Source organism: Amblyraja radiata, chromosome 22, assembly GCF_010909765.2.
Source record: "Amblyraja radiata isolate CabotCenter1 chromosome 22, sAmbRad1.1.pri, whole genome shotgun sequence".
In the NCBI taxonomy this organism is placed as follows: Eukaryota; Metazoa; Chordata; class Chondrichthyes; order Rajiformes; family Rajidae; genus Amblyraja; species Amblyraja radiata.
In genome coordinates, this window is record NC_045977.1 from 14,403,205 (window position 1) to 14,427,160 (window position 23,956).

Below are 23,956 nucleotides of genomic sequence, written 5' to 3' on the forward strand. Positions count from 1 at the left end.
AGAGAGAGCTCTTAAAGATAGCGGACTCAAGGGATATGATGAGAAGGCAGGAACGGGGTACTGATAAGGATGATCAGCCATGATGGTCACAGTGAATGGCGGTGCCTGCTCGAAGGGCCGAATGGCCTACTCCTGCACCTATTGTCTGTTGGCAGGTAGTGTAGAAAAAGCAGTGACTCTGCAGAAGGACTTGCACTGGTTAGGAGAGTGGTCAGAGAAGTGGCCGACAAAATATTGTGTAGCAAAGTGTGGAGTAATGCATTTTGGTAGTAGGAATATAGCTAAATGTGGACTGAATCCAGAAATCACAGGTGCAAAGGGACTTGGGAGTGCTTCCCAAAAAGTTAATCTGCAAGTCAAATCGGTAGTAAAGAAAGCAAGCGTTTATTTCGAGAGGGCTTGTATACGAAAACAGGGATGTAGAATATTGTGAGCAATTTTGGGCACCATATCTGAGGATGTGCTGGCTCTGGAGAGGGTCCAGAGGAGGTTTACAAGAATGATTCCAGGAATGAGTGGATTAACATATGATGAGTGTTTGACGGCACTGGGCCTGTATTCGCTGGAGTTTAGAAGAATGAGGGGGGACTTCATTGAAACGTACAGAATAGTGAATGAGTGGATATGGAGAGGATGTTTCTGCTAGTGGGAGAGTCTAGAGGTCATAGCCTCAGCTTTAAAGGACGTTCTTTTAGAAAGGAGATGAGGAGGAATTGCTTTAATCACAGGGTGGTGAATCTGTGGAATTATTTGGCACAGAAGACTGTGGAGGATGTCAGTGGATATTTTTAAGGCAGAGATAGATAGACTTGATTAGTACGGGTGTCAGAGGTTATGGGGAGAAGGCAGGGGAATGGGGTTAGGAGAGAGAGAGACAGACAATAGACAATAATAGACAAAAGGTGCAGGAGTAGGCCATTCGAGCCAGCACCGCCATTCACTGTGATCATGGCTGATCTTCCACAATCAGTACCCCGTTCCTGCCTTCTCCCCATATCCCTTGACTCCGCTATCTTTAAGAGCTCTATCTAACTCTCTCTTGAAATATTCCAGAAAATTGGCCTCCACTGCTTTCTGAGGCAGAGAATTCCACGTATTCACAACTCTCTGGGTGAATTTTTTTTCCTCATCTCCGTCCAAAATGTTCATAATATAGATCAGTCATGATTGAATGGCAAAGAAGACATGATGGGCCGAATGGCCTATTTCTGTTCCTATCTGTCATGGCTTAATTCTGTCATATGATCCTTACGAAACATTCTTGACTCTTAATCCGGCCCACTCTCGTTCTTCGATGAGTTGCAATGTGAAGTTGGAAATAAATTGTCACAACAGCGAAGCAGCAAAATGGTGCAACGTGCAGTTTGCAGAGTTAATTGCCGATGTTGGGTGAGTGGCCGCGTTAAAATGGAACCTTCCCCCAGCCCCGGGTCTGCTGTGCTGCTGTCTGCTCCGGGCCGCCACACCTCGCTCTGATAGGGGACGGCGGCTGTCGCTCATCCCGGCCCGGGGGCGGGCGGCGTCTGCGTCTGCAAGCAAAGATCTAGTCTGCAATCGCGGTCTGCAGGAAACTGCTGAGTTGAGGGAGAGGGGGTGGGGGGAGTCTTTGCAAGGCGGCGGCCCGGGAAATACCTCACAGACATGGTGCTTCTGAGCTTCTGCCGGGCTCTGCTACATGCTCCAGCGACCCAGCACTGAATTGCATGGCGCATTTAAAAATGGTAAGCAATAGAGTTACGATGAAAGAACCTCTGATCTCTATTTTTTTTTGTATGCATTCTTTTATTTGTTTAAATATATGCTGCAGGGGCGCTGCTTTCCGTGTGGAAATCTATCTTTGTAGCAGCGCAGGATCCGGCGGCCGGAGAAACAAAGGGTCGCAGCGTTTCAATCGCGATATTAAATGTGTCAGGGTTGTGCAGAGGGCGATTGGAAATATACACGGCGTGCAATTAACTGATCGCTCGTTGGTTGGAACCAAAGATTCTAGAGGAGCTAGTATCTTTGGTTGGAACCCTCCGTGCTTGTTGGTCACCCATGTGAGGCTCTCTGTGGGGCAAAGACCGCGGCGACTATGTGGTACGTTTTCAATGTAAGTTGCATTTAATGGAGTTTGTCCCATTTCACGGGGAACTGTGTCTCTTCAGACTCCAGTTGTATTTTGCAGAGTTAAGGTACGACTATCTCTCATAAATACATTTTGCATTTGAACCCCTGTTTGCGCAAATATGATCAATTTGCTGCATTTTTTTAAATTCGCAACCCGTTTGTTTTTGGTAGACACTTAATTCGTGGGCGATGCTTGCACGTACACGCTTGGATGGGTGAACGTTGGCAAGCAAAAATGCAAATTGGTTTTATTTATAAGGGATTTGCCTTTTTAAAAAAAAAAAAAAAACTGAGGCAGTTAGAAGCGCAAGATCGTTGTTTACATCAGTTTGGCCAAATTTGAAGTTCCTTTAATAACTAATTTTGCTCACAGGCGTTCTCGCATTTTGTGTGAGTCGAACAAGATGAGATCAAAATTGGTGGTTAATTCAAATGCAAGCAAATGTTGAGGGAATTAAGTACAAATGACAGCCAGCTACATCAATTTATAGTTTTGTGGAACAAGACGGGTATATTTTTTTTGCACCTCTGTATCACAGAAGCAATGTGTTATGTCACAAAAAAAATTCTGCTTGCCAATTCTAATCTTTTTCAAGCCCTAGTGGCTTGTTGTACAACTTTCTTGGCTTGCAGATGATGCAAGTGTCTATCTGGTGGTACAGAGGTACAGCTGGTAGAGCTGCTGCCTCACAGCGCCAGATCCCAGGTTAAATCCTGACTTTGGGTGCTGTCTGTGTGGAGTTTGCATATTCTCTCTGTGACCGAGAGGGTTCCCCCCCCCCCCCCCCACATCACAAAAGATTGGACATGTTTGTAGGTTAGTAAGACTCTGGCCCTAGTGTGTAAGGGGTGGATGAGAACAGAACTAGTGTGAACGGGTGATCGAAGGTTGGTGGAGGACTCAGTGGGCTGAAGGGGCCTGTTTTCATGCTGTATCTCTAAAACTAAACTTGTAGAAACAAAGAAATGTCTGATAAAGGGTCTCGACTTGAAACGTCACCTTTCCATGTTCTCCGGAGATGCTGCCTGACTGGCTGAGTTACTCCAGCACTTTGTGCCCTGTAGTAAACTAAACCCTAGTCAGCTTGTAAACAGTGATTTTCATCTGCTAGTTATAACATGACAAAAGAAGGTTATACTACACTCTGTCTTCATATTTCATCCCAGAGGAGCAATCCCATTAGTCCTGCTTGCCCGTTCTTTATTTCCTGACATCCGGCAACTTATTCTCTCTCTTATGCGCCTATAAACTCCATTTTGCCATTGCCTGACACTAAGGAGTATTTGCATTCGCAAAAGTCTCCCTACGAGTCTTTGGGGAAATAGGAATACCCCGGGAAAACAGGCAGCCTCGGAAAGACCCTGCAACTTCTGCACAGACCACAGCTGATGTCGGGATCAAACCTAGATCTCGTGAGGCAGCAGCTCCTTGTTCACTGTGGCCATCCTGGTAGGGCATGGCATATCTAGAAAATGAGCATTTGGACAATGCAGTGGCATAGCTGGTAATCCAGTCACTCTCTCGCAGCTGGCTTTTAAAGGGGTTGACAAATTGGGAGTATAAAGATGGAGTTAAAGGGGAAGTGAGTACAGGAAAAGTTACAAAAATCTCCCAAATTAATGGGAAGGAAAGTTCAAGAAGGGACAAGAGAGTAAGGTCAGGGCCAATAGTGACTGTTGTGAGATGGGAGGTGAATATCGGAGTTAAAGTGTTGTATATGAATGTGCAAAGTATAAAAAAATATTTTAAAAATGAGGCTGAGTTAGAGATTAGCAAGTTTGATGTCGTGGGAATTACAGAGACATGGCAGCAAGAGGACCAGGGCTGGGAATATTCAGGGATGTACGTCCTATCGAAAAGACAGACAGGTGGGCAGAGGGGGTGGGGTAGCTCTGTTGGTAAAGAATGAAATTTATTCCTTTACAAGGGGTGACATAGAACCAGATGTAGTCAGTATGGATATAACTGAGGAATTGTAAGGGTAAAAAGACCCTAATGGGAGTTATCTACAGGCCCCCAAACAGTAGCCTGGATATAGGGTGCAAGTTGAATCAAGAGTTAAAATTGGAATGTAGCTACGGTGGTTATGGGAGATTACAACATGCAGGTAGACTGGGAGCCATTTTCTGCATCACAAGTTTAGTTTAGAGATACAGCGCCGAAACAGGCCCTTCGGCCCACCGAGTCCGTGCTGATCAGCGTTTCCCCGCACACTACAGCATTCTACACGCAACAGGGACATTTTTTACAATTTTACTGAGGCCAATTAACCTGCAAACCTGTACTTCTTTGGAGTGTGGGAGGAAACTGAAGACCCCGGAGTAAACCCACGTAAGTAGAATGTACAAACTCCATACAGACAGCACCCGTAGTCAGTATCGAACCCGGGTCTCTGGCGTTGTAAGGCAGCAACTCTACCGCTGTGACGCCGTGCCACCTGAGTGACTACATTTCAGTATGGACCCTGCCAGCCAAGATGTTGTGAATAACTCTTCAGCTCTTCATTTAAATGGCACTGTAGGATTTATTTCAAGTATTATCAGGACTAGGCACTGTTTGCCGTGCAGAACTCTGTCAGCACTGCATAGTGTGTTTCAGCTTGTATTGGTATGCTGAGAGTTCTTGATTAGTAAGGGTGTCAAAGATATCAGGGAGGTTGAGGTTGAGAGGGGAAAATAGATCAGCCATGATCGAATGGTGGAGCAGATTGAATGGCCTAATTCTGCTCCTCTGTCTACGGTCTTGTCGGTTTCAGTCGTAAGAGTTGAATTTAAATCCTTCGCACTTGGAGGTGAGAGGGCTATTAAATGAACTGCAAGTGGTGCCCATCAGATATCAGTTCCTACGCTTTCCGCCCCCAGTTTTTAACTATTTCCCTTCCCTGCCCGACAGCCTATGTGTGCCTTGTGAATGGAACAACACACGTGCTAAACATATATGCAGCTGTTGACATAAACTGTGCCAAATAGTTTTATGACTTCTGTTCAGCTCAGATAAGCTGCAGCAGTGAACACTGAAAGACCTGTGATGGAAACTAGGCGATAGGTAGAAAAAGTCTTAGAAAACTGACAACTTAATGGTTTTAAGTTGTTTTGTCGAGAGCAAAATTAATTCTTGGCATTGGGAAGAGGAGGCAGGGAGGTGATTATCTTTCGAGTGCTGCACAGTTTGACTCCAAACCTAACAATTAAGCAGCAAAGACTGGTGTTAAGATGCCTTTTGTTGGGATGACATGACTAACATGGGATTAATTAGGAATTATAAAAAGAGTGAATATTTAAAGCATTCCGAGATGCTCTTTGCATCGTTTTGAGATGGAGGAAGCAAGTCTGAAGGAAAGACACAAAGTGCTAGAGTAACTCAGCGGGTCAGGCAGCATCCCTGGAGAACATGGATTGGTGACGATTTGGGTTGGGACCGTTCTTCAGTCTGGAAATATACTGGTGGAAATTGTTGGGCTGTTCTTTTCCATTTTGCATTCAATTACTTTTCAATCACATTTCTCAATGATTGAAATCTACATATCCCAAAAGAATATACTGTGCAGTAACAATACACAACAAAACATATTAAACATCTAGTTTTAAAGATGCAGATGCAGAAGAAAATGCCTGGAAGACAAACTAGTTCTTTGTATTTCCAGCATTTTAGGTTTTTATTTCAGACTTTCTTCATCTGCAATTTTTTTCACTGGTTCTTCATATTTGATCGGTGACATTTTAGGATCCACTGGTAAAATGGAACTCTTGAGGCTGCAATATGGTTGATAAACTCTTCAAAAGCTGGTCAGGACTAGGTGGCCTTTAGAACTCAATCATTTTTAATGGTGCCTTAGTACTTGAGTGTGTTGGCAGTACTATGAGGAAAGCAGGACCCTGAGAATGTAACAGGAGGCAGCATAGACCTGTTGATCTCCTGAAACATCATAATATTGGTGAACCAGCATGTGTAGGAGGGAACGGCAGATGCTGGTTTACACCAAAATAGACACAAAATGCTGGAGTAACTCAGCGGGCATCTTCAGTTCCTTGTTTTTAAGACATAAGAAATGACAATAAATTGAATTGTATTGTATTGTATTGTTTTTAAATCTGAAGGAAACCAAACTTTGGACCAGATCTATAAAGAGCCAAATGTAAAGATACCAGAATTGTGGTAGAGCTTGCAATTTCAGTGCTGCAATTCCAAGATTGTGTCTATATGGGGCAAGTCTGTGCTTGGACTGGATATTCTGTGGTTTATAAACTTTCTAAATTTTTTTTTAATGACTCATTAGTTCAAAGATTTAACATTTTGAAATGTTGCCATGTTTCATATATATTGATGGATAATAGCACGCGGTGATGTAACGGACAGACTCGTATTTCCGATGCAATGTTTGCTGCTTTCCAAAATGACCGCTGACGGTGATGACTTGCTTTTAGGGTCAGCATGGACAGGATGGGCTGAAAGGCCTGTTTCTGTGTTGTGTGACTCTGACTCCAAATGTAGCCAGAGCTTGATTGGAGTCTGAATGCAGCAGTCTTGCTACCCTGTCTTTTTAAAGAACAATGAAATGTTTGACCATTTCATAATTAAAGATATAGAACTTTTGTCTCTTCACATCACATTTTCAAATTTGGTTCCATCAGTCCCTCTCATCCAAAGGTTTTGGAATAGGTAGAGTAGATGCACAGAGTCTTTCACCCACAGCAGGGGAATCAAGAACCACAGGGCATGAGTTTAAGGTGGGAAGGGAAAGATTTAATAGGAACCGTGGGACAACTTTTTCACACAGTGGATATGGAACGATGGAGGTAGTTGAGGCAGGTACCATAATAACATTTAAAAGGCATTTGGACAGGTACATGGATAGGAAAGGTTTAGAAGGATATGGGCAAAACACGGGCAGGTGGGACTAGTGTAGATGGGGCATCTTGGTCGACATGGACAAGTATGGCTGAGGGGCCTGTTTCCGTGCTGTGTGTAACCGGCGATATATCCCTTAACCTCTATCTCTGATAAATCCCCGTCTCTACTTTCAATTTTCCATTCCATTTATTTCCTTGTATGAACTAGCACCACCCAAATCCATGCATAGCTTTCCCCAACTTCCATGTCTGATTGTTTTAGAATCAATTGTTAGATTCTTAAAAAGATGTAGAAAAGAGGCAGCAAGTACTATGAGAAAAGAGCAGGACCCTGAGACTGTAACAGGAGGCAGCATCGACTTGTTCATCTCCTGAACCACAATAATTCTAATGTACAGCTCGGTCCCATTTCCACCCAACTTTAACACGGGGGTGACTTTGAAAGTTACAGATGACATCCTCTGATTCTGTCACTAAGATAAACTAAGATGGTCGTCTACTCTCTCATTCTCCACCACTACAGTCCAGCCAGACCAACCTGCACCTGACTGATACCATTCCTATCCATCCAAAGAACTGCCTGCTTTGGCTTCTCCATGCCTTCTATGTTTTTATGGGTCCTTAGTTCTATGTTGCTTTATCAGAATGTGCAGCTGTAGTTTAGAAGCACCAGCAATGGGTAAGATAATCCCTCCACCCTGTACTGCTGCATATTTTCCATATCCCTTGCATATTTTTCTGCCAATTCACGATCCCTCCTTATTCCCTTTGCACACGGTAAGGTCCCACCAAAAAAACAAAGTGAATAGAAAGGAACTGCAGATGCTGGCTTATACTGAAGAATAGACACAGTGCTGGAGTAACTAAGCGGGTCAGACAGCATCTCTGGAGAAAGGATCATGGGTTGGATGAAAAAGGAGGAGAAAAATAAAGTGAGGCTTGTTGACCAATTGGTATGCGTTGATTATCGAGGGTTAGATGTTGGTCAGGAATGTACCTTCTTTTCAAGAAGGGTCCTGACTTGAAAAATCTGTCCATTCTCTCCACAGATGTTGCCTGACCCATTGAGTCCCTTCAGCATTTGGTGTTTTACTCTCTTCAAATTGTCTCATTGGTCCTTTCACCTACATTTGAATGGAGAAAGTTTACAACTTAAATTAGGAACAGGGTTGACTTGAAGACAGGCCTTGAGGGATTGGATTAGTGGAGCAGAGGTTTGGATGAACACCTCCGCTCAGTCTACCTAAACCTACCTGATCTGCCGGTTGTTAAACACTAACTCCCCCTCCCATTCCCACACTGACCTTTCTGTCCCGGGCCTCCTCCATTGTCAGAGTCACCCATTCCTTCTATCCAGAGATGCTTAGTTACTCCAGCATTCTGTGTCTATCTTCGGTGTAAATGAGCATCTACTGGGATTTTACAGATGTGTTATATGGATGCGTGTCTGCTTGGTGAACAATTCACAATGTTAGTTATATATGAAGGAACTGCAGATGCAGGTTTAAACCAAAGATAGACACAAAATGCTGGAGTAACTCAGTGGGACAGGCAGTTTCTCTGGAGAGAAGGAATGGGTGACATTTTGGGTCGAGGCCCTTCTTCAGACTGATGTCAGCGAAGAGGGAGAAACATAGATAAGGAATTGTAAGGTGTGAAAACCAGACAAGGGGAATGGAGATCAAATAAAATGTAGAATAGATCATTGTTGGTTGGGAGAAGGTAACAACAAAGCAAACGGAGATAAAATGTTGGACACAGTAAGACTGGTCGGAGAACTGGAAAGGGGGAGGGATGGAGAAAGCAAGGGTTACTAGAAGTTAGAGAAGTTAATGTTCATATCGCTGGGGTGTAAACTGCCCAAGCGAAATATGAGGTGCTGTTCCTCATTGTAGGGGTAGTTATAGTGTTCGTCAACCTGATCTCCCGGTTGGTTCAGGCAGACTGAGCGAAGGTGTTCAGCAAAACGATCGCCAAGCCTGCGCTTGGTCTTGCCAATATATAGGAGTCCACACAGCGGATACAGTAGATGAGGTTGGAGGAGGTGCAAGAGAACCTCTGCCTCGCCTGAATGGACTGTCTGGGTCCTTGGTCGGAGTCGAGGGAGGAGGTATAGGGATAGGTGTAGCATCTCCTGCGCTTGCAGGGAAAGTACCTGGGGAGGGGGTGGTTCTGGGAGGGAAGGGACGAGCTGACCAGGGAGTTGCATAGGGAACGGTCTTAGCGGAAAGGGGTGGAGATGGGAAGATGTGGCTAGTGGTGATATCCCGTTGGACATGTCGAAAATGTCGGAGGATTATGTGCTGTATGCGGCGTTTGATGGGATGGACGGTGAGGACTAGGGGGACTCTGTCCTTGTTACGACGGGGGGGGGGGGGGGTGGTGGAGCAAGAACGGAGCTACGGGATATCAGAGACCCTAGTGAGGGCCTAATCTATGATGGATTTTGGGGAGAAAATAAAACTGGCTGTGTGGGGCTGGGGAAGGATATTAGTTGCGGTGGAGGCCACTGACAGGAATTGAATCTTCATTTGTTTAATGGGAATGGGGTTGATAACAGCAGGAGGTGGATTCCAAAGGAATGTGAGGTGTTTTCCTATTCAAACGATGTAACCTTGAACCATGCTGGGCTGCTGGGTTTTGTGCAGTGTTTCCACTTTGAAGGAAATTACCAGAAATTGTGGAAATTCTGGTTGTCTTCGAGTAATTTTAGGGAAATGAAATAATTTTGGAAAATTTCCTGGCCCAGTAAGCCTTCCCCAACTGCGCACGTGCGACTGCCGCCCCAACTGTGCACGCGTGGAATCCGGGCCCACTGCGCACGCGCGGAGAGATGCCGAAGGATCCAATCAGTCCCGCGGGATGATTTGCGGAAAAAAAGTATGTGCCTGTATATTTACGACCTTCCTCGCCTGCGCAGTTGGGGGAGGCCTGTCAGCCTCGTCACAATTAACAATGAAGATAATAATAATAATGAAGATAATAAGGAAAAATATAATATTCATGGTTGATAAGAGTGACTACGTACAGCGTCCTCGCCCATGAGGTATGGGTTCTGTTTTTTGAATGTAAAGCACCCATGGATAGTGGATAGTGAGAACGGTTCATTTTAAAGGCTGTCCCATCGTGCACTGCATTCTTGTGTGATGAAGGTTTACTCTATGAAGGCTCTTGACAAAAGTAGTCGGAGTAATCAAGGCATTTAAATCCACATTTTACACGAATGTTCCATTTAATCGATGCAAAACCATGTACACTTCTCTAAATGTTGACTTTTTCCCTGCAGCCAAAAAACCCCCTTCCTCCCCTCCCCACATATATAAAAACACACACACACGCATCCCTTCATGTATCTGGATTCTAACTTACCGGTAAGAAAAATGTGTAGTAAGGAACTGCAGATGCTGGTTTATACCGAAGATAGACACAAATAGCTGGAGTAACTCAGCGGGTCAGGAAGCATCTCTGTAGAAAAGGAATGGGTGGCTTTTCGGGTCGGAACCGTTAGTCGACTCTGGAGAAAAGGAATAGGTGACGTTTCAGGTCAGAACCCTTCTTCCTCAGGTGGTCAAACGGTAGAGTTGCTGCCTTATAGCGCAACAAACCTAGGTTCGATCCTGACTCTGGGTGCTTTCTGTACGGAGTTTGTGCATTCTCTCCATGACCTGTGTGGGTTTTCTCCGGGTGCTCTGGTTTCCGCCCACACTCCAAAAACGTACAGGTTTGTAGGCTAATTGGCTTTGTAAAATTGTTAATTGCCGCCAGTGTGTGTAGGATAGTGTTAGTGTATGGGGGTCGCTGGTCGGCGCGGGCCAAAGGGCCATTTCCGTGCTAAAGTAAACGGAACTAAAAGGAACAGGTGACGTTTCTATTCCCTTTCTCCAGAAGAAGAAGGGTGCCGATCCAAAACATCACCTGTTTTTTTTTTTTTTCTCCAGAGATGCTACCAAACCCGCTGAGTTACTTCAACTTTTGGTGTCTATCTTCAAGAAAAAGAACATTTGATTTGTTGTAAGTTGAGTCTGTTTTATTTGAGTTTATTTTAATAAGTCTTGATGTCCTGGGTACAAACTGGGTAACACCTTGAATGTCAAAGTAACACCGTGTTTTATTGCAAAGGCTTCATCTGGAATGACTGAAGGAAACTTTTCTCAAAAGTATGAAGCTAGATTCAGATCTTGTCACTTCCTGTCCATTATCTACATGGTTCTTGCAAAGTTGAAATAACAGGAAATTTTAAATGGTCAAGATCCTTCTTTTGTGCAGAGGAAAAAAAATGTAGTTTCAGCTTTCCTGATTCTTACCGAAGTTTTGATTGCAGCTGATATACTCTAAAAAAAAAAAAGAAAAAAAAAAAGTACAACCTAGCAGCCCATCTTAAAGTTAAAAGCAATTTACAATCTTGCCGGAAGTTCATTAGCAGGACAAATCTAAGATGCCTTGTTTGCTCTGTTAATCAAAGAAGAATTCCCAGAGGATCCTGCTGTTATACTATATTGGTGCAAATGTCGTAAACTAATCACTATTCACCGTGTAGCATTTGCAACAATTTGGAAGGTACGTCACCGGGATGTTATCAACATTTTACAGGAGGCAGTTTAGTTCAGGAAACACAGGATGGTGCAAGAATAAGACTTGAATGAAGGTCTGTTCCAACTCCGAGGGGAGCACTGAGGTGACTGGTAGAGTATATTACAAGATACAAGATATATTTATTTGTCACATGTGCCAGTTGGCACAGTGAAATGTGATCACCATACAGCCATACACTAAAATAAAGAACACAACACACGATAGAGTTCAACATAAAACATCCCCACACAGCAGAATCAAAAGTTTCCCACTGTGAGGGAAGGCACCAAAGTCAGTCTCTTCCTCGATGTTCACCCGTGGTCGGGCCTCCGGAGCCCTCCGCGGTAGCTGCTACGGGCAGCCCGCCGCTCGCCGGGATGTTGGCTCTCCGACGTTGGGACTGGAGGCCAACCTCAGCGGCTTGGACCTCCAAATCGGCCGCTTCCCACCAGAGTCCGCAGCTCCCGACCTCCCCAGGCCACGCCGGGTGGAGATTCAACACCGGCGGCCCTTGGCAAAGGGTCCCAGGACTCCGCGATGTCGATCAGCGCCGCCTGCGTTGGGAGCTCCGTGAACCACAGCTCCATGATGTCGATGCTGCAGGCCCAACGCTCCGGAGCTCCAAACGGCGATCCGGGTAGGTATCGCCCGCTCCGCAGTGAATCCAGCGCCGCACCGCCGATGTTGTAGCTCTGGTCCGGTCCCCGGTCTCCGGTAGGAAAGGCCGCTCCGATCCAGCTGGTAGGCCGCGAGGAGGGGGGGGGGGGGCCGCGGGCGAGGACGTGACTCGGAGAAATAGTCGCATCCTGCCAGGAAGCGACTAAGAAACGATTTCCCCCTTACCCTACACCCCTCCCCCACATAGAAACGCTAAAGTAACCCCAAAACAAACAGTTTAGCCAAACTAAAATTTAAAAAAGAAGGGAAAATAAGGGGCGCTGAATTAGAGGCGCTGCATTGAAGGAACCTGACTACAGTAGTCAGGCGCCTTCAATGCAGCGCCCCTATTGAATGGTCAGATCTAAAGGTAAGCAAGGGGATAGGCGAGAGCTTCCACCACAGATGAGTTTAGGCACGGACAGAGTTGACAGTTGCGATAGGGACTGAAATAATCTACAGTACTGGCATAGATTTGGTCTGAAGCTTGGCTCTGATCGCAAGCAGCTTTGTTTGGTTTTAGATGCTGTGTGATGAATGAAATCAGTGGGTGGGACATCTTTTAAGTCAAATTTTGCTCTTCTGTAGTCTATCAAGGGAAACTTTGTTTGTAATGCAACAACTTGGTCACCACATCAATGTGACCTAGCGTAGAGTATGTACTTTATCGAAGATAGATGCAAAATGCTGGAGTAACTCAGCAGATCAGGCAGCATCTCTGGAGAAAAGGAATAGGTCGAGACCCTTCAGATTGAGAGGCAGGGGAGAGGGGAATCTAGAGATATGAAGAGGTACAATGAACAGATGAAGGAAAGGTATGCAAAAGGCCAATTCAAAATCAGCAATGATGATCAAGGAAAGGTAGAGCCCATAATGGTCCATTGTTGGCAGTGAAGGTGATACCAGCGGGTGAAACACTAAAACTAAGAAGGACGACAGTGAAACTAAATGGACGGCAAGATGAGGGAGGGACAGAAGGAGGGAATGCAAGGGTTACTTGAAGTTGGCGAAATCAATATTAATAGTGCTGCGTTGTAAGCTATTCCTTTTCTCTAGAGATGCTGCCTGACCCACTGAGTTACTCTAGCATTTTGTGTCTATCTTTGGTGTAAACCAGCATCTGCAGTTCCTTCCTACACATGTACTTTATCGAGATGGGTTTGAAGAATCTGACAAAGATCTGGCAACCTTTTTGGAAAACCAAAATACGTAATGTCTGTGCAGAAAGGAACTGCAGAGAGGTAAACACTAGACACACAGTGCTGGAGTAACTCAGCGGGTCAGGCAGCATCTCTGGAGAACAAGGATGGGTGACGTTTCTGGTTGGGAGTCTTCTTCAGACTGAAAGTATAGGGGAAGGTCAGGCCTTTTCTTACCTCCAGTTCTCTTCCTTATACAGACCTTCTATGCGGGTTTAACTGAGTGAGGTCTTAATCTGGTGACAAAGGGGTCTGAGGCAAATGAAGACCAGGCTCTGCTCCATAGTTGTTAATTGCACACATAGGAATAATGTGCACAGGTACCTGTTAGAATATGTATTCTTATATACGCACACACCCACCCACACACACACATAGTTCAGGCACTGGTATCATTGTTCACTGCCTCCTCCATGCTCCCTTACAAGTCACCCATCTTATTTCTCCAGAGTTGCTGCCTGACAGGCTGAGATACTCCAGCACTTTGCGTCTACCTCAGTGTGGTTACTCTGATGGAACCTACAAAGCACTAACATGTTTGCCAGCTAAATAATCTGAAACCAGATTACAAATACCAAAAGCACCATTTTCTTGTCATCTGGTTTCATTTAATATAATCAACTGATACACATTGTATTCTAGGAAATTAATTTTGGCATATTCCTCGCATATGTGCAACACAAGTTATTAATCACTCCAGTCATGCCCAGTGGAAACTTTATAGAGTCACCAGATTTTCATAGTCCAGGTGAAGGCAACATTTTGCATATTACTGTTATGGGAAGAAGGTACAGGAGCCTGAAAACCATAACGTCCAGGGTCAGGAACAGCTTCTTCCCTATAACCAGCTGGCTATTAAACACTCCAACCTCCAAATAGGCTCCAAACTATATAGACTTGGGGGCATTTATTTTTGACTTTACACTATTATTGTTTGTTTATTTGTACATATAACGTTTTGTTTGTTGTGTGTTTTAGAGAGTACTATGTTTTATATATCTGTTGTCCTGCTCCGTGTAAGAATTTCATTGTAGATAGACCCAAAATGCTGGAGTAACACAGCAGGACATGCAGTTTTCTGGATCGAAGGAATAGGTGACGTTTCAAGTCGAGACCCTTCTTCAGACCGAAGAAGGGTCTTGACCCAAAACGTCACTCATTCCTTTTATCCAGAGATGCAGCCTGTCCCGCCGAGTTACTCTCGCATTTTGTGTCTACCTTTAGTAGAAACCAGCATCTGCAGTTCCTTCCTACACTTTCATTGTTCTGTTTTGGGACATATGACAATAAAACACTCTTGAACTGACTGAAACTTCTCTATTGTGTGTCTGGTTTGCATTCCTCTGCTCACCCTTCCAGTCTATCCCTGCTGACCTCTGGGAATTGGTCAAAGAAATGTAAAGCTGCATTTTCTTAAACTGCGTTTGTCCTTCATCTTTCTTGCACATCTGGAAACATTAATACGTGCGCACAAGACAACAGACCCTTGGTTCCCAAAAGATTTTATGAATTATTGTGGTGTTTATTTGTTCAAACACCTCCACATTTGCAAGGCAAATGGAAACTGGTTTAGATCCGATTTACTGCAACGAACAGGCCAATGGATGTAAATTGTAATGCTTTCATGCTGGTTCTGAATGTCTGAGTTTTATATCCATACATATGGTTCTTTAGATCCCACATGCGGTACTGGTAAAAACATCAAGCCTCTGCCTGACTGGCTCCACCAAGGTCAAATCTAATGGCTCCATTTTAAATTAAATGGATAACAAGCCATTTTACCTTTTCTACAAGTTACTAAATGATTTTGAAGCAGAAAGTTTACATTGTCAGCCACATCTAAATGAAGGACAAATGTCAGTCTTCGTGAAGCATTTAAATGAATTCAATGTGTAGGAAGGAACTGCAGATGCTGGTTTAAACCGAAGATAGACACAAAAAGCTGGAGTAACTCAGCGGGACAAGACCCTTCTTCAGACTGGTCTGAAGAAGTCTCGACCCAAAAAGTCACCCATTCCATCTCTCCAGAAATTAATTGAATGGCTTGGCCTTAGGGTTAATTTGATCTCAGCTGAAATGTGCTAGATGTGATTCAGAAGACTTCAAGGCACGCTTTCTGAAAATCTCTGCTTGTTCTTGGGATGTTGCCAGTGCCAATGAAAACATAACATTCACAAAGCAATTAGATTTCTATGTTGTTGAGTTGTGTATTCACTGGACTTTATCTTGCACTAATCGTTATTCCCTTTCTTCTGTGGCTGTACACTTTGGACTGTGATCATAATTTTGTAGTCTCCGCTGACTGGATAGCACGCGACAATAAACTGAACACAACTAAAGGGCCTGTCCTGCTTAGGTGGTGCGCGGTGACGTAGGCCGGGTCGCGCGCGGCGCCCCAGGATTTTGGGATGTACAGAATCTTTGCGAGCCATCTGCGTGACGCGCAAATGACGCCCAAGAGGGACGGGACAGGCCCTTAAAGCTTGCATTGCTGAGTTTGGTCGTCTTTGGCCAGGATATACATATGTATGGGGAAGATGGGAGGTTTGACTCGGTCTTCCTGAATTAGGGTATGTACAATCCTAAGGTGAACTGCACCATAGTCAGAGTTTTACAGTGTGGAAACAGGCCCTTTGGCCCAACTTGCCCACTCCGACCAACATGTCCCATCTACACTAGTCCCACCTGCCTGCGTTTGGTCCATGTCCCTCTAAAACTGTCCTATCCATGCACCAGTCTAAATGTTTCTTAAACATTGCGATAATACCTGCCTGAACTACCAAGTCCATTAATAACTCTAGTTGTGCTAAATTACCCGATGATACATTAACCCGTAACCAATCTCATCAGTGGAGGCCACCATTATCAGGATGTTTATTTGCCCAATTCTTTTAGAATCAAATGTACAACACAGTAGGAAGTCATGGGAACACAAGGAACTGCAAATGTTGGAATCATGAGCAAAACACAAAGTGGTGAAGGAACTCATCTGGTCAGACAGCATTTGTGGAGGGAATGGATGGGTGACTTTTTGTGGCAGGACCAGACTGACGGCCAATGTCGGTTGTGATTGGGAGTGGGAAATGGTTCTTCACCTAATCCCACCTTACATGGAGTGGCAGGTATGTAGCACTACTTCACCAACTATTTCTGGTGCTACCACGCTTCAGGCAATGAGATGCAAATCTTTTTTTCCTTTTGGTGAAAAAATATTTTTTTCCATTTGCCTTTTAAAATCATCACCAATTATTTTAACTCTTTTCTCTCTGGTCTTTGACGTCACAGGAAATGTGGCCTTTCAGGTTTCTCTCTCCAGACCCCTGTGTGCTATCTGCATCAATCATATCTCTTCCCATCCTGTTTCAATGTTTCTTCAGCTAAAGTTTCCTAGTCCTGCCACGATTCTTAAACCTCCCTTTTTCTAGCTAGTGCAAAAGTGTCTTTCGTGTAATTATGACCCAGAATTGTTCCAAAGGTATGGGTGCTGTACCCAGCTCCATCAAGACCCATCCTTGTTTTTGCTCGATGAAAATGGTATTGTTTATCATGGTGATATTACAATGAATACTGTAGACTAATTTGGAACATCTCTGAACATGTGCAATATGTTTCATTGTTGTTCAACTTAAGATTCCCTTGGGGAGGGGGTGAGGAATTCTAGTGGAGAAAGCTAATGGAAAATTTCCCATTTGATGTTTTGAGAATTGGCGATATGATAGATGTTTAGGAAATTGCCTTGCTTGAGAATCTGAAGAACCCAAATGAAACAATGGATAGAGGCACCTCTCCACCACTATAGCACTATTCCATTGTGCTGTTTGATCACGATGATGTGGCGACGTGTTAAAATTTAAAAGATGTTAGTTCTCAATTTTGAATCAACTAGTCTTTTGTTGCTCTTTCCAATCTTAATCTTTCAGCCCCAAAGGCTAGTTAGTGGCCTATGCTTGGCAGCCAGGCTTTCCATACCCTTATGCTGACATCATGCTTCGGCTAATGATTGTTTCACTTCCAGCAGAATTTATTGCTGTTTCTGTCGGGCAGAAACTTACTCCCTTGAACTAAACATGTAAAGAAAAGAACAGGTCCGAGCTAGATTGAAAATTGATCTTAACATGCAAGTCCTGTACTTTATTCACGTAACCAAGATAGAGGGTGGCTACAGAACTTTATATTTTCCTCAACCTTCTAAACATTCACTGTAAAGTAGATTAGCTACTCGGCTAACTGTAAGATTTGGCAAAATACACGGTGCTGGAGTAACTCAGCAGATCAGGCAGCAGCTATCTAGGGAGATGGACTGACGATGTTTTAAATCAGGAAGGATCCCAATCAAAAACATTGCCTGTCCATTCCTTCCACAGATGCGGCCTGACCTCCTAAGTTACTCCAGCACTCTGTTTTGGCAAAGAGTGCTGGAGTAACTTAGGAGATCCATATTTGCAATGAATGTCAGTGACCATGCCTATAGTGCACAATTAGGGGCAGGAGGCTGTATTTTCTTACCAAGAAAAGTAATACATGCATCATGGCTCACATTGCTGATTTCCACATCTTTATGTTGCACCACAGAAGTACTGAACTATCAACTTCACAGTGGAGCTTAGTAATGCTGAGTCAGATGGTGTACGGGGGCTATGGGGCGAGGGCAGGAGAATGGGTTAGTAGGGAGAGATAGATCGGCTATGATTGAATAGACTTGATGGACCAAATGGCCTAATTATGCTCCTATCACATGATCTTATGAGAGTGGATACACCTCAGCTTTCCTCCAGCCATGGCTGGTGTATCCTATTACAGCTTCTAAACATTCACTGTCAAGTAGATTAGCTAACTATGATTTAGCAAAACACAGTGCTGGAGTAATTCTGCAGATCAGGCAGCAGCTATGAAATGCAATCCTATTACTTTAATTAGTATTAATCTCTTTAAAGTTGGTGTTATTTGACCGTGGGTGCAACAGAGAGGCCTCCAGCTCTGCGGTGAACCTGCAGAGTTGTGAGGTGTTAATATAGACAGAGGTACACTCTGGGGAACACTAGTTGCAAGCTTGAGCTGTGTTGAGTGGGATTCAATCTGAAGTGCTATTCTATAGCCAGGTAGTTTGCCATATCTACATGAGTAACCAATAATGTATTGCAGAGTTGGAAGTACACTACAAGCAAAATGTGCAACATAGCTTAGAATAAAAGAACCAGTTCATAATTTTGCAGTTTTAAATGTTGTGAACAATGTCATCCTGTCTCTTCCCCCATGTCCTGCTTCCCTCTGGACCCATTTCATTTATTTCCTCATATACAATGGAAATTGTTCTTAACTTTCTGGGAAGAAAGATCACCATACCAGATTCGAGTAGAGATGCCTCGTGTATGTTTGATTTATGCCGTTTTTGAAAATAACAGGTTTGTTCCTTTAATACCAAGGCCCGATTTACATGCTGGTAATTTTGGTATATCAGGCACAAATTTACTGCTGACAACGTGTGTATGCTGAATTAAGCACACCCCTCCCCTCCCCTTGTAAAATGGGGCCTGTGCTACAATTTTTTAATTGATGCGCCACATTGATCTTTTTGAACATACTCCTTAGAGGAAGTGTGGAAATCAAGAATCACAGGGAGTTATTTGTAGGTTTCTTCCTTGTGTTGGGAGTTGTCACTAGGACTGATTGTTTCATGAGCAGGCAAGGTTCTTATTTGCAGTGAAAAGCATTTACTTGCAGATCAGTCAGTATCTTTCGTAAGAGATCCCAGTTGTGTTTTGAAACGTCAACTGACCCGAACACCTTTTCCACCTCAAAGCCTTGTCCCACTGTACGAGTTTATTCAAGTGCTCTCCCGAGTTTAAAAAAAAATCAAACTCGTGATAAGCACATAGAATGAACGTAGCGGATACGTCAGAGCTCGGGGACGTCTCTTAGCGGCTCATAACGCTAACGGCAGGTACTCGGGAAACACTGTAAGCTCAGGAAGAGTCGTGAAGATTTTTCAACGTTGAAAAATGTCCACGAGAGCCCCGAGTACTTACGAGCGGCCATTACCGTAAATCTCCGAGTTCGAATCAGGGCAAACTCAGGAGAACTCTTGAATGAACTCGTACAGTGGGACAGGGCTATTATCCCCCTCCCTCCAATGCCTGACCTGCAGAGCATTTACTCCATTAGTTTCATTTCCAGCATGGGTGGCACCGCTAGTAGAGGTGCTGCCTCGCAGCTCCAGAGATCTGGGTTCGATCCTGACCATGTTGAGTTTGCACGTTCTCCCTGTGACCGTGTGGGCTTCCTCCGAGTGCTTTGGTTTCTTCCCACATCCCAAAGAAATGGGGTTAATAGACCTCTGTAACATAGACCAATGTGAAAGGAGTGGGTGCAAAAGTGGGAACAGCTGATCAGTGGTCGGCCTGGATTACGTGGGCCAAAGAACCCATTTCCATACTGTATCTCTAAAACTAAACAGAGTATTTTGTTGATATGCCAACTGGTAATCCTTATTAAAAAGGGAGGATAGATACAAAAAGCTGGAGTAACTCGGTGAGACTGGCAGCATCTCTGGAGAGAAGGAATGGGTGAAGTTTCGGGTCGAGACGCTTCTTCAGACTGGACGGTTACTAATGTTTTTTTTTCCCTTCCATCTTTCAGATTCTTGTACAAGCATCTCAACTATAGCAACTTTTCCAGCCACAGAGTTGAAACAACGCTCTATTCAAGAATTTGAAAGTGAAGGCCTACATTGGATACTTACCATGTCAACAGACCACAGCCCCACCACTGGTGTGGTGACGGTCATCGTGATCCTTATCGCCATTGCAGCCCTCGGGGCTTTGATCCTGGGCTGCTGGTGCTATCTGCGACTGCAGCGGATAGGGCAGTCGGAGGATGAGGAGAGCATCGTGGGTGATGGGGAAACCAAAGAGCCCTTCCTGCTGGTGCAGTACTCCGCAAAAGGGCCGCGGGTGGAGCGGAAGGCCAAGCTGACATCTGCTGCTTCGGAAGGCCACGGCTAAATCTTCAACTTGCCGTTCAAGGCAGCAGCCTTTGTTGTTTGGACTATACAACATTTGTACGTCAAATCATTCTTCATACTGTGAAAGGATTATATGTGTTCAAGCTGCTTATTAAAAGAAACAGAAGGACCTGTTTAATCTGGAGTCTGGTCTGCAACTGCGTGTTAAAAGGAAAATCAAGACTAGCCATTTAGCACTTAAGTGTTTCCTACTTGAATTCTAAACCCTTTAAGCTGAGCCTGTGTTGGAGTTGCTACTGTAAATGTCATCTTTAGTGAACCTGTGGGTTTTTGGGGAAAAACATGCAGAGATCAATATGAAACTTCAATCCAATTTCTGTACAATACAGTATTATATTCTGAATAGCTAAACAAACTGCTGTAAGTGTTTTAAGTATCTTGCAGTGTTTTTGAATCCAAGTTGGAATTGGGGGAGGGCTGCGAGGATGACAAAACCATTACAGAACTAGCAATGATTTTTGCGTTTAAAAAAAATAAATTAACCCGATGCTACTCATTTGCATCAGTTAGTTCAAAATCATCCTCTGGTTCTGTAATATCTTTCGTTTTAGAAAATTGAAGCTGTGGGGGGGGGGGGGGGGGTTGGAAGAGAGGGAATTATTGTTTCTACAGAGTTGCACAATGAAGATTGCAGAATGGTTATTCCATTTTGTGCATGAGGTTGTGCTGAAATGATGTGACTGCTATGATGCTGCCAAAGCACTTTTGTTTAAAAACTAATTCTAACCAGGGCCTATGATGGAAATGGCTGTGGTTACAAACTGCCAATGATCCGGATGGCCTTGTACATTGACATTGACAATGGTGGCTGAGCAGTTTGCTAAATAATTAAAAGCATGTTAAAATGGGGTTTGTAGTACTTAAATGGTTTAATTTAAAAACTTGATTTTGGTACTCTACCATAATTTTTTTTTTCCTGTAATTGTTTTTACAGAAATAAATTTACTCTATGTACATTGTAACCACGATTCATTAGTGCAATATTCAATTGTAAACAAATAAAGAATTTTCCCCTTTTACCAGTACTTTTATCTGCAAAAAAATATTAATATAGAACCTGGTAACCAGTTTTGGTGGAAAACAACACCCAGTAGAAAGAAGAAAGTTACTAATTTGATCAAACTTAATGCACGCTTCTTTCTCCTAGCCCCCCCTTTCAATCATGGCCCACATACAATTTAAAAACATTAGCAATATGGCTCAAATGTCTGTATTTTCACGATCAGCTCTCATCCCAAACATTCGTCCAGCTAGTTTGGGGATTGAACCTCTGCGTTTTCTGAATGGGTGGTAGGTAACTCTGATTCTTCAATGGGAAGTGACGTTGAAGTGTATTTATTTATCTCCAGTTCTTCTTCAATTGAAGACATATATGTTTTTAGCAAGATATTTTCATTGAGCAGTTGTTTTGATACCGTTGCAATCTCACTGAGTTTGGCTGCCATTTCAGCCAGCTCTATGTTCCTCTGCTGGTACAGATCTTTCAGTTTCTCATTGTGGTGTTTGAGGTTCTCGTTTTTCTCCTGCAGAGCTCTGTTATGGAACTTGAGTTGGTGTTCCTCCTGCCTGGATACAGAGAGTTGGTAAATCAGCTGTTTCTCGGCCTGATGCAGCATCTGCATCTCTGCGTGGAGTCTCTTTATCTCGCTCTCCAGCTGGCTGATGCGGTCTTTCTGCAGCTCTGCTGCTTTTTGGATACACTCCGGGTTACAGCACTTGAACGGGTTCTGCTGAACTAACTGGGGAGTATGCCACAGAATAAATCTCACCAGGTTAGGGACAGTTAATGGCAGATCCTCAGGGTACTTCACACTCAAGTCTTTCCTGTAAAAACGAGGGAAATAAGAGATGGTTAATGTGCATATTTCCCTCCAATATAAACTTCACTATTCCTGTATTCTTGATCATCAATGAAAAAACAATTAATGTATTTATTCAATTAAATTCACAAAGGTGAATAGATTAAGCAGGTGCAGTAATTTGCTGATTTCTAGTGGTTTACTTTATCAAGTCTGACTCTAATGCAATTCCATTCATATTTTTTTCCAAGATGGACAGTATGACTTAATTGGCAGCTATTCCACAGGAGGCAGCTATCTGCTGTGAATGAAACACATGGGCTTTATTGAGCTATATGGAGCAAAGTAGTCCTATTCCACATTCACTAAACAAATCCTGGCAGACACACTTTTCACAACAGATCAATAGTAGTAAAAATAAAACTGCTGGAGAAACTCGGCATGTTAGGCAAAAACAATGGAGTATGATGAGATTCCTTCCCGTCACTTCTTTCTACCAGCTATCTCCCCTTTACTCTGAAGCAGGGTTCCGGATTCAAAAGATCAATCCCTTTTCCTCCACAGATGCTCCCTGACCCAGCACTGCCTCCAGCAGTTAGTTCTTGCTCAAGATTCCAGCATCTGCAATCTCTTGTTTCTCTGCTTAAAATCTCCTCTACGTACATTTGCTTTAGTTTAGGTCTAATTTAGAGATACAGTGTGGAAACAGGCCCATCGGTCCACCAAGTCCGCGTTGACCAGCGATCCCTGTACACTAGCAATATCCTACACACGAGGGACAATTACATTTTTTTTTAACCAAAGTCAATTAACCTACAAACATGTACACCTTTGGCATGTGGGAGGAAACCGGGGCATCCAGAGAAAGCCCATGCGGTCACAGGGAGAATCTGTAGTCAGGATTGAATCCGGGTCTCTGTAAGGCAGCAACTGTACCGCTGCGCCACCAATTTCAAAATGTGTAGTTCTGGCTAAAATCAATAACTCACCCAATTCCTGTTTGGTGCACATAGTAATACATTGTGCATGACATATGCAATTTCCACACTACATCACTGACTTAGTGATTGCAATAAAAACGTGCCGAGTTTCTATGTTGCGCCCAGTTAATTGTTTATGTTTCTATTCTGCAATTTGGTAAATAGTCAAAAGCCAGTATATTACCACATCTGCTTTACAAACTCAGGAACAAAACTGAATTTAACAAAATTCCACGGAACCACTAATACAAGAGAGATTTTTAGATTTTCAGGGGCTTTCCTGTGCAGCTGTGTCAGAACGATTACCATGTACACCAGTAATCAGGCATCAACGTTCCTGATTGGTTTGTATATGCTTGCAGACAATAAAAATCGGGATATAGTTTTGTTTAGTAGCATAGAAATCAGCTCACTGAGTCCGCAACAACCAGCGATCCCCGTGCACTAGCCTGCACACTAAGGACAATTTACAATCTTTACCGAAGCCAATTAATCTACAAACCTGTACATCATTAGAGTGTGGGAGGAAACTGGAGCACCCGGTGAAAACCCACACGGAGACCATACAAATTATGTACAGACAGCATCCGTAGTTAAATCAAACCCGGGTCTCTGGCGCTGTAAAGCAGCAACTCTACTGCTGCACCCCAAAATGTAATGACGTAAATACAATTATTTTATCTCGTAGTAAGGAGTTAAAGATTTAATGTAAATTATTTCAATCTGAGAAACATTTTCACAAAACTAACAGACTTTTCCAATTTATAA

At 43.6% G+C, this 23,956-nt stretch overlaps 2 protein-coding genes across 5 annotated transcripts in view; one reads left to right on the plus strand and one right to left on the minus strand.

Annotated features, from left to right (window-relative positions):
• The first annotated feature begins 1,544 nt into the window (after positions 1–1,544).
• On the plus strand, positions 1,545–21,428 carry snn (stannin). 4 transcript variants are annotated; one of them, XM_033040446.1, is made up of 3 exons: positions 1,546–1,721; positions 10,899–10,971; positions 20,025–21,428. In XM_033040446.1, the coding sequence occupies exon 3, from the start codon at positions 20,129–20,131 to the stop codon at positions 20,387–20,389; it is 261 nt and encodes an 86-aa protein (XP_032896337.1). In that variant the 5' UTR covers positions 1,546–1,721; positions 10,899–10,971; positions 20,025–20,128; the 3' UTR covers positions 20,390–21,428. The 4 variants fall into 4 exon arrangements, with proteins under 4 accessions (XP_032896336.1, XP_032896337.1, XP_032896340.1 ...); XM_033040445.1 differs by lacking the exon at positions 10,899–10,971 and having other exon boundaries at positions 1,545–1,721; XM_033040449.1 differs by lacking the exons at positions 1,546–1,721; positions 10,899–10,971 and adding an exon at positions 1,856–2,079.
• txndc11 (thioredoxin domain containing 11) overlaps positions 21,260–23,956 on the minus strand; it is a 67,418-nt gene continuing 64,721 nt past the window's right edge. Inside the window, exon 12 of the mRNA XM_033040444.1 lies at positions 21,260–22,233. Within this exon, the coding sequence (XP_032896335.1) occupies positions 21,660–22,233 (574 nt within the window). The 3' untranslated portion in view covers positions 21,260–21,659. The remainder of the gene's footprint in view (positions 22,234–23,956) is intronic.

Bases quoted from the DNA above. Each gene is read 5' to 3' on its own strand.
- snn (XM_033040445.1), top strand. From the start codon at position 1,676: ATGCTCCAGCGACCCAGCACTGAATTGCATGGCGCATTTAAAAATG. The intron at 1,722-20,024 runs GTAAGCAATAGA...TCCATCTTTCAG, and splicing joins GCATGGCGCATTTAAAAATG to ATTCTTGTACAAGCATCTCA.